The sequence below is a fragment of the Mus pahari genome, chromosome 2 (assembly GCF_900095145.1).
Source record: "Mus pahari chromosome 2, PAHARI_EIJ_v1.1, whole genome shotgun sequence".
Taxonomy (NCBI): domain Eukaryota; kingdom Metazoa; phylum Chordata; class Mammalia; order Rodentia; family Muridae; genus Mus; species Mus pahari.
This window is the reverse complement of record NC_034591.1, coordinates 57,821,424-57,832,225: the sequence shown is the minus strand read 5'-3', so window position 1 is coordinate 57,832,225 and position 10,802 is coordinate 57,821,424. Positions and strand designations below refer to the sequence as shown.

General features: G+C 38.8%; 1 protein-coding gene across 5 annotated transcripts in view; it reads right to left on the bottom strand.

The window, feature by feature from the left end:
* Positions 1–10,802, bottom strand: part of Ubn2 (ubinuclein 2) — an 82,658-nt gene that overhangs the window by 44,670 nt on the left and 27,186 nt on the right. For 3 of the 5 annotated variants that reach the window (XM_029535052.1, XM_021189829.2, XM_029535053.1), the window contains exons 4-6: positions 8,086–8,223; positions 6,594–6,697; positions 5,608–6,103 (exon numbers count right to left, since the gene is read on the bottom strand). In XM_029535052.1, the coding sequence (XP_029390912.1) occupies positions 5,608–6,103; positions 6,594–6,697; positions 8,086–8,223 (738 nt within the window). The remainder of the gene's footprint in view (positions 1–5,607; positions 6,104–6,593; positions 6,698–8,085; positions 8,224–10,802) is intronic. The other 2 variants (XM_021189826.2, XM_021189828.2) reach the window with 1 other exon arrangement.

The window sequence follows — 10,802 nt, the reverse complement described above, 5'->3', positions numbered from 1 at the left end:
CACACACACACACACACACACACACACACACACACACTAAGAGACACAGGACCATATAGGACAGGCTAGTTATGAGTTTGGTGATCCCCTGAAACAGACTCCAGAGTACTGGCTGACAGGCATTTTCCATTATGTCCACCTTAAACTTTATAATCTTAAAAGCTTTAATGTGATTAAGAATTAGATTTAGCCAAAAACTCAGACTTAGTACTCAATGCCACAAATATGTATGTATCTAACAAAACTGCCAGGCAATAGTACTTTCTACTCCTATCTTTGATGTTACTTCATTATTCAAACTGCTGGATTTTATCTATCAATATGTGAACCCACATTGTTTTTTCTGTACTGAGTGAAACCAGGACCATGTACATATTAGGCAAGTTCCCAAACACCAACTGAGCTAACCTCCTAGTCCTCAAACCACAACATTTTAAAAACAAGATTATTCACTTTCTGATAGAATAAAAAGTCCTTGATGATATAGGTCTATGAACTGTTTGTTTTGTATTTTTTTATAGTTTGTCATCTACACTTTTACTTATTATCATATAGAATCTACAGATGTTGGTATTCTATCTCCACAATCTTATAAATAAGTAATCAAAAACTTAGAACCATTACATAAAATGCCCCTCAAAGACTGTTAGCAAGTTGTGCAGTGTCTAAACTACTGCAGTAGTATGGCTTCTACTTTATTACGAACAATTAAAAAAAAAAAAAAAAAAAAAACGGGCTGGAGAAACGGGTTAGAGGTTAAAAGTACTACTGACTGCTCTTCCAAGTTCAGATCCCAGCAACCACAAGGTGGCTCACAACCATTTGCAATGAGATCTGATGCCCTCTTCTGGTGTGTCTGAAGACAACAACATGGACAGTGTACTCATATACATAAATAAATAAATCTTAAAAGAAAAAAAAAAAAAACCAAGACAATTATCAAGGAGCCAGCACAAACTATTTACATGAGTTTGAGGATAATATTGCCACCATGGTAGTTGCTCTTAACCAGGTGAGAAGCAAAAGAGTTTCTAATGTGGAAACGGGCAAAATCCCTCACAGTACAACAGACTGAGGACGTGAGAAGTGCAGCTCAAGTCAATACCTTGAGAGCACACTGACTGGATAGAGCGGATACACCAGGGCTCAGGTGCCATGCTACCAACGCATCTGACAATTCACATGCTTTAGGTAGAAAAGGCAAACTTCCAGGACATGCTTCTCCCACAGGATGTAGATCAGGCATGTGGAGGGGACAGAAATGTACATAGAAAGCCAGAATGAAAATGAAACTTGGAAGGAAGGGAGGAAGGAAGGAAGGAAGGAAGGAAGGAAGGAAGGAAGGAAGGAAGAAAGAAGGGAAGGAGGAAGGAAGGAAGGAAGGAAGGAAGGAAGGAAGGAAGGGAAAATCTCAAGTCAAAAGGTTCAGCCTGAAAGGATATTTATTCATTGCAAAGTAAAATATGAACAGCAAGAAAGTGTTTGTCAGGCAGATGCAAATGTTCAAGCCAAAGATAAATTTTCATCGCCTGAAGAAAAAGCGCCATCCTCATATTTCAAAGTAAGACATGAAGAATTCATGGATATCAGTAAGTGAATCTTCTAATTGGCAATTTCCTACTAAAGCCTTACGGAAAAAAAAAAGCTGTAGTGACCCTGTCATGGCTACTACTGACAGCTTGATATGAGACATCACTGAGCCTTTTAAGAGCAGAACATGGCCACAACAACCTTGTGAGTGTATGGAGAAGGGTGGCTTATATGACAATGTGTATGCATGCAGTACTGCTCTGAACCTTGCCTTGGCAACTTAAATCGTTTAGTGATGCTGCACCTTGTTTCCCAGGCTGCAGACGACAAGGTATGGAAAGTCAGGCACAGCTGCGGCCCTCAGAGAATGGCGACGGCAGACTCAAACCAGAGCATCAGCTTTTGCTTTGGTTTGCTTTCGCTAATCAAACAGTACTTTTTGTTTGTTTTTTTGTTTGTTTTGAGATAGGGTTTTTCTCTGTGTAGCCTTGGCTGTCCTGGAACTCACTCTGTAGACCAGGCTGGCCTTGAACTCAGAAATCCACCTGCCTCTGCCTCCCAAGTGCTGGGATTAAAGGTGTGCGTCACCAATGCCCAGGTTTCAAACAGTATTTAATGTTACTAATAACTCCATCTTTGAAAGTCCAGTCACATCACCAGTGCTTTTTAAAACCTAGAAGAAACTCAAGCAATTAGGGTTAAGGCAAAAGGAAATGGAGAAAGCATGAAGATGAGGTGACTCCTGGGGCTTAAATGTCACTTCTGTTACTTGCAAGATGTGAGTTCCTGCTGAATTATTTAGACACTTTCCACTTATGTAAACAATGCTTGTACTTCAAATACAAGATTGTCAAGAAAATTAAGAAAAAAGAAAGGAAGAAAGCAAGGGAGGGAGCAAGCAAGCTCAAAGGAAAGCATTATGGCAGTAGTCAGTAGTACAGAGCTTGCCCAGCAGGCACAGAGCCCTGGATTCAAATGCCAGGACAATTAAAAGCAATCAATCAAACAAAAAATTCATAAACAAACAAAATCTCCCCAACCCATTCAGATTAGGTCTAGAAACTTCAACTTTTATCTTTAAGGAAAACTAAAATATAACAAATCAAAATGGCCGAAGGCACAGGATGGCAAAAGCAAAGGGAAAGGCGTCCACACTAGAACAGTGTGAAGCAGGAGCCCTGCCACTCACAGAAGTCTGTGCCTCCTGCTTGGACGGCCACTGCTATGACTGCAGCTACTGCTCCAGCACTATGCCTGTCTGCCTGCTGCCCTGCTTTCTGACATGATGTGCAGAGGCTATAACTCTCTAGAACCCAAGTTCTAAGGCCCAAGTTAAATATTTTCTTTTGTAAGTTGCTTTGGTCAAGGTACTTTGTCATACAAATAGAAAAGTAACATACAGCCGGGCAGGAAGTACATTCTTTTTTTTCTTTCTTTCTTTTTTTTTTAAGATTTATTTATTGTGACATGTAAGCTATCTTCAGACACCCCAGATGAGGGAGTGAGACCTCATTACAAATAATTGTGAACCACCATGTGGTTGCTGGGATTTGAACTCAGGACCTTCAGAAGAACAATCAGTGCTCTTAACCACTGAACCATCTCACCAGCCCCGAAGTGCATTCTTTTAATCCCTGCACTTTGGAGGCAGATTTCAAGTTTGAGGCCAGCCTCACCTTATCTACAGCTCCAGGAGAATGAAAAATCTACTCTGGCCTCAAAGGCATTAATTACACTCATGTGTACAACCCACTCCACCCCCACACATACACACAATTTAAAAAACAAAACGAGGGCCTGGCGTTGGTGGCACACGCCTTTAATCCCAGCACTCAGGAAGCAAAGGCAGGCGGATTTCTGAGTTCAAGGCTAGCCTGGTCTACAGAGTGAGTTCCAGGACAGCCTGGGCCACACAGAGAAACCCTGTCTCGAAAAAGAAAAAAAAAAACCAAAACCAAAAACAAAACAAAACAAGGGGCTGGAGAAATGGCTCAGTGGTTAAGAGCACTGACTGCTCTTCCAGAGGTCCTGAATTCAGTTCCCAGCAACCACATGGTTGCTCATGACCATCTGTAATGGGATTCAATGCCCTCTTCTGGTGTGCCTGAAAACAGTGATAGTGTACTCACATAAATAAAACAAATAAATCTTTAAAAAAATAAATCAATAAAACAAAATCCTTAAAAAGGAAGACAGACAAACAAACCAAACCTATAAATCACAGGCATGGAAGAAGAAGAAACACAGGACAAAGGCACAATATTTTTTGTTTTCTTGCTATTTTTCATTTGTTTGTTTTTGTTGTTGTTTTATTTTATTTTTTTGGTCTTTGAAGACAAGGTCTTCTCATTATGTAGCTTTTGCTGTCTTGTTGCTATGTAGGTCAGGCTGGTCTTGAACTCACAGATATCTACCTGTCTCTGACTCTTGAGCACTAGGATTAAGGATGTATGCCACCATGCCCCCACTTTACAGAAAATATTATTAAAAAATCATAGAGGAAAAAATTCACAAAACTAAGAAAAAATGCCTACCAAAGTGCAAAAGGCATACAGAATATCAAACAGATAGGAACTAAAGACAACACGTAGCAGCAAAAACACTAAATGTCCAAAACAAAGAGTATTGAAAGCTGCAGGACAGAAACAGTCAGACAAAGCTAGGCGCATGAGAGTGGCAGCCTGTTTTCCAATAGATACTACAGAGCCAGGAGGGCAAGGGCAGATGCTTTAGAAGTCTGGATGACTACTGATGCCAGCACAGATTTATCTATACTAATCAGAGGCAGTTTAAAGGAATTTATGATCACCAAGCCAGCCTCACAAAGGAAACTTTAAAGGAACACTTGGGACTGAAGAAAGAGTTTGGCACATTCAAGAAGTAGTAACAAGAAAGCATAACAAAGGAAGACTAAGAAAAACAAACACAATAAAAATCAACAAAATGACAAGAATACCTTTCAAGAATAACTGTAAGCATCGATGGTCTTAACCCTCCAATTCAAAGACGCAGACTAGCAAAATGAATTAAGAAACACTATCCTCTGTGACCTCCAAGAAACATACCTCACCACCAGAGACAGAAACCACCTTAGAGGGCAAGGGCGGACAGAGACATGCCAAGAAGACAGACTTCAATTAAAATGAGGACACCACATACTGATCAAGGGAATGATCCATCAAGACACGACAATCTTAAACATATATGCACTAAATTTTGATGCACTTACCTCTACAAAGCAAATACTTCCAGCTGTAAAGTAACAGGTTAACACACACACACACACACACACACACACACACACACACACACACACACACAATCAGTAGCTGGCTTCAATACCCCATTTTGACCATCCTTTTCACTAATAGATGGATCATATAAAAAAAAAAAATGAACAGAGAATTAAATGACATCATAGATCAAATGGATCCAATATATATGTACAGAACATTCCATCCAACCACTAGATCATATACATTCTCAGCAGTCCATGGAACCCTACTCTAAAATATTGAGATGCAAAACATATCTCAATAAATAAATAAAATTGAAATAATTCCTTGAATTTTAGCTGGCCATAGTGAAATAAAACTACGTAGCAACAGCAATAGGAACCATAGAAAACAGACTAGGCATGGTGGCAAAAGCCTCTAATTTCAGAAACTAGGAATACAGGAGACAAATCTCAACATAATAGTAGTAAAAGACAACAAATCCACAGCCAACTATGTTAAAAAGAGATAAAGCATTTTCATAAAAATCAGGAACAAGACAAGAATGCCTGTTCTCTCTACACCTGTCCAACATGGTGGCCGGACTCTTGACTACGATGCTATATAAAACCCAGGATTTGATCCCTTGGAATTGCAAAAATATATAATAAAATAAAACAGCTACATGTTAAAATAGCTTCCACCAAGTAATTTCAGGTACAATTTCCACAATGCTTCTATGTATATAGCCAACATCTAAAACAGATTATGGAAAGCAGCAAGTTGAGACTGTGGGTTGTTTTTGTCTTCAAACTTCAGACTAAGTGTTTGTGTAGCATATAAAAAGCAAAAGCATCATTACACTTACTACACGAAGGTCCTCAATGCGTTTCTCAAGAAGCACAGGTAGACCATCTGGAAGTGTAGGTACCACCTTGGGCACAACCTGAGAGGGGAAGGTGGGATGGGTGGTATTTCCATTTTCTCCCCCTGACTCAGAGAGGGGACTTCCGTCAGAAGTAGCATCCAGTAATCTGTCAAAGTCAAAATCATCTAGCATCTCTAGGGCATTTTCAGCTTCCTGAAACAGTTCGTGTTCATTTGTGCTAACAAAAATAGGGAGGTCTGGATCGGCACTGTTCAGACCTAAGTCCGGGATGTCATCCCCCAGGGCTGTTGTGACACAAGGGGGCTTAGGCAGAGAGGAAGATGATGGGGTCACTGGGACTTTAGGGGTAGATTCCTTTTTCAATGCATCCTTCTCTTTTTGAAATTTTCGTATCATGGCAGCCAGAGAAAGGGAATCTTTATACCGCTTTTTCTTTTTTTCAGACTTGTGTGAATTGAGAGCCACAACTCTGTGGAGGAAAAAAAAGATTGGTTAGGCTTTGTCATTTTAAAAGTTAATCCCCTAGGTAAGTAAGTGAAATAATTAAAAGAATCATGTGGGAGATGGGAGAACAAAGTTGTCTTCTTAGTTTCTTATTAAATTATACTTTCACGTTAGCAGCTTCAACATCTGGATAATATGACAGGAATTCATAGTCAAACTCCTTATATGTCATCCTCAGGATGCCCTGAACTCCTGCTGCACCCTCCCAAGTCCTAGAATTATAGATTTGTGACAACACATGTGAACTAAACTGGTTCTTTTAGACTGAAAGGCTGTATTGAACAAGACAGTCAAATGAAAAATCTGTAAGTGTAATCTGAAACACCATGAATCTCTAAGATGACATGCAGAAGATCAAATTAGACATAACTAAATATATTTGTGGTTAATATATATTTCTAAAACGATACTGGAATATTGTGATAATAATTTCTTAATAGGCGTATTTAGCATACCCCAGTTGTTTGGGTACTTTTTTCCTTGGCTTCTTTTCTTTTTCCCCTTCCTCTTTCCGCTTCCGCTTCTTTACCTCAATATCATCTTCTTTTATTTTGGGAACCTACAAAATAATAAAAGACTGTATCATTTATCAGTATATCAATATTTTCCTCTTTGATGCTAGTAATGCAGCATCCATCTAAGGTAGTATTTTTTACAGGGGTTCTTAAGTGTCAGAATTACTAGCTGAATATGCAGATCCTTGGGGGCCTGTGAACACTCCTGCCTAGGTTATTGTTGTTTCTGCTGCTGTTTGTATGCATAGGTGTGTGAGTACAGATACATATGAAGCCAGGGGCACCAATGGGTACCTTCTTCAACTGTCCTCCATCTTACTCAGTTTCTCACTCATCATCAGGCTATGCTGGCTGTGGGCAAGCCCAGATACCCTTCTAACTGTGGCTGGGCCTCAGTTCACCAGGGTCTCAGAGCTGACATTTTCAGTAAGGATTTTAGTGATTCAGGTAACAATAGAGTCTTTGACTCCATAGCAGAAAACAACTAAGCATAAGCTTCGTTTCTCAGCTATGGTACAACAACAGAAGTTGTTACAAATTAGGTCTGAAGGAAGCTCAACAGTTATGAATAGTTCTTATACAGAAAATCCTACTTTCTTATTTGTTTGCCCATTTTGTTGTTTTATTTTTGGAGGCAGGGTCTCACCCTGAACCTATGGCTGGTTATGAAACCAGGCTGACTTTAAACTCATTAAGATCCACCTGCCTGTAACATCCCATATTCTGAGATTAATGGTTGTTTGTTTGGTTGATTTTTGTTTCTTTTAAATAATGTAGAGATCAAATCCAGGACCTTTGGAGGCAATGATTCTACCATTAAGCTATTCCCCTTACCCACCCATCAATAATTTTAAACAAATCATTAAGTACAATTTCCCTAAACAATAGTTAGTATTTTTTACTTTTCCTTATGTTCATAGTTGTGGCACAAATAATATTCAAAGCCTAAGGCTAGGTATGGTGGCACATGTCTTTAATACCAATACTCAGGAGGCAGAAGCAGGTAAATTTCTGTGAATTTGAAGCCAGCCTGATGTACATAGCAAGTTCCAGCCCAGTCAGTGCTACAAATATATCCTGGGGCAAGAAAGACAGCTCAGCAGGCAGAGGTGCTTGGCACGCAAGCCTGACGACCCAACTTCAGTTACCAGAGCTCACAGCGGAAGGAAAAACCCAACTCTCAAGAGTACTGCATACACATACATATACTAACACACACTCATCATACATACACATACAATGATAGTAATAAATGAATAATAAAAAAATATTCTGGTCTGGGTGTACAGGTCAGTAATAAGAACTCATATTTAGCATACAAGAATACCTGTGCTAATTTTTTAACAAGCACAGCAAAAATATAAACAAAATAAAACGGAAGACTTATCATATTATTTCTAAGCTTTCCTTATCACTGAGATGCCAAACTCACCTTGGGTGGCTTGTGCTTTTGGTTATCTGTAAAATCATCCTCTTCAGTATCTGAAGTTTGGCGAAACTGCAGAGTGCCAGTGTTGATATAGAAGCCTCCGTATTTTGTTGTTAGAGAAGCAGGGACTAATTCGTCATACTAGAGCAAAAAAAGTTTCAAATGTATTCTCCTGTCTATAATTCTATGTCATGTTTATGTCAAAGAACAGCACTTATTGACAACTTCCTTAAATACTAACTGCATATCCAGCAATCCCACTACGAGGCATACTCCCAAAGAGGATGACATCAGCATGCCAAAGATACCATGCTCCTGCATCAACTGCAGCATCATTTGCAAAAGCCAACACTGGAGCAACCTCGGTGTCCAGCAGTAAATATGTGGAATATTAAAATGTGGTACATTTACTTACATAATGAAACATTATTTGGCACTAAAAAAGAAAGCCAGAGCTGGGTGTGATGGCACATGGCTTTAATACCACTATCTGGAATGCAGAGAGAAGTGGGTGATCTCTGTGAGCTCAATGCCAGTGAGGTGCACATAGTGAGTTCACCACATAGCTCACCAGAGCTAGATAGTGAGACCCTTTCTAAAAAGGAAAAAAGCCAGAAATCCAACTCAATATATAAAAGACATTATGTCAAGTAAAATAAGCCAGCAAAGAGAAACCAATACCACACACTACCCTTTGTATGTGGATTCTATACTGAATTCATAAAAGTACAGAGTACAATGTTAGATACCAGAGGTTTGAGATGAGTTCAGAAAGGGATGAGGGAGAAACTGGTTGATAAACTTTGTATTTCAAAATAGCTAGGTGATTATCCAGGATAATTAGTTTTACACTGTACCCCATAATATATGTACAATTACTAATATAAATTTTTTTTAAATTATATTTATTTTAAATCAACAAATGACTAATTGTTGATTTAAAATAAACGAGAGGAGGAGATCAAAACTGCAATAAAGATGTTGATGGAGTATTGTAAATTTAGAAAAAGTATCCAGGATAAAAGGCAATTCTGATTAGTATATTTAAGAAAGGAGTTTCCAGCCGGGCGTAGTGGCGCACACCTTTAATCCCAGCACTCGGGAGGCAGAGGCAGGAGGATTTCTGAGTTCAAGGCCAGCCTGNTCTACAGAGTGAGTTCCAGGACAGCCAGGGCTATACAGAGAANCCCTGTCTCGAAAAACCAAAAAAAAAAAAAAAAAAAAAAAAAAAAAAGAAAGGAGTTTCCAGAAGAATCCTGACAGATGGTGTGCTGATAAAGAGTTAAGACTAACGGTGTTGCTCTTTATCCCCTTCCTCTTGCTACCATTCCGCTGTTTTTTGTTAGAACTCAGTTACTTGTTGGATGATGTTCCAAACACACATCTGACAGACAAGCCCAAAATAAACAGATAAGCAGCAGCTTCAGGAACAAAATAACCTTTTACTTTGGCCCTTTTATAAGCATATCATACAAATCAAGAACTTATAGTATTTCCTGCCTCTACCCTTCATGACAACTTTAATGAAAAGTCAAAACAAATTAAAGCAGAGAACTGACCATTCAGATAAAAAGTCCTTAAAACCCCATCAATATGTAATTTTATTAATAAGGAGATGATACAGAATAAGAAAAGTCTTTGTCTTGCCTCTGTGTGTAAGTAGAAATATATTTTCAAGTATTTAAAAGAAAAGTTAAGTATACATCTTCAAGGAAAGCAGAAAACCAATTTCACAGCAAGGAAAGATATACAGTCAAGCAGTATGCTGGGAAACTAACTTAGACTAGGCCTCAAAAATCCATAGTTTAAAGTTGTAAATAAAAACCATCATACATCCAAAAAAAAAAAAAAATCCATAGTTTAAGGTTTATCATTGCGCCCAGTGGAGGCCAATCCTAATCAATCAGTGTTTGAGAATGAAAAAGCAAGCATTCTGTACCTAGGAGTACTCAGAAGCAGTACACATTGTTTTGTTTTTAAAGAAAACATCCTTGGGAGTGGAGAGATGGATTAGCAGTTTAAAGCATTTGATGTTCTTACAGAGGACCTGGGTAGGGTTCTGTTCCCATCACCCATATGGTGGCTCACAACCATTTCTAACTCAGGTTTCAGGGGATACAATGACCTCTTTTGATCTCTGTGGGCACAAGGTACACATGTGATGCACAAATACATATTCAGAAAACATACCTGTACATATAAAATAAAATTTTAAATAAATCTTAAAAAAAAAAAAAAGAAAGAAAGACGCCAGGCATACTGGCGCACACCTTTAATCCCAGCACTTGAGAGGCAGATCTCTGGGAGTTCAAGGAAAGACTGGTGTACAAAGCAGGTTCCAGGACAATCAAAGCTGTTAGAAAACCAAAAACAATCAAACAAACAAACAAACAAACAAACAAAAAACAAATGAAAAGAAAGAAAATAAAGACAGAAAGAAGAAAAACAGCTTTGTCATAAGCAAGGAAAATCAATATTCTATGGTCACTATATGAATATAAAACAAAATGGCACACATCTTTAATCCAAGAATACAGGAGGTAAAGACAGGTAGAACTCTGAGTACAAGGCCAGCCTGGTGTAAGAGGAACCCTGTCTCAGGGAGAAAGAAAAGAAAAGAAAAGAAGAGAGGAGAGGAGGGGAGGGGAGGGGAGGGGAGGGTACAAGGCCAGCCTGGTGTAAGAGGAACCCTGTCTCAGGGAGAAAGAAAAGAAAAGAAA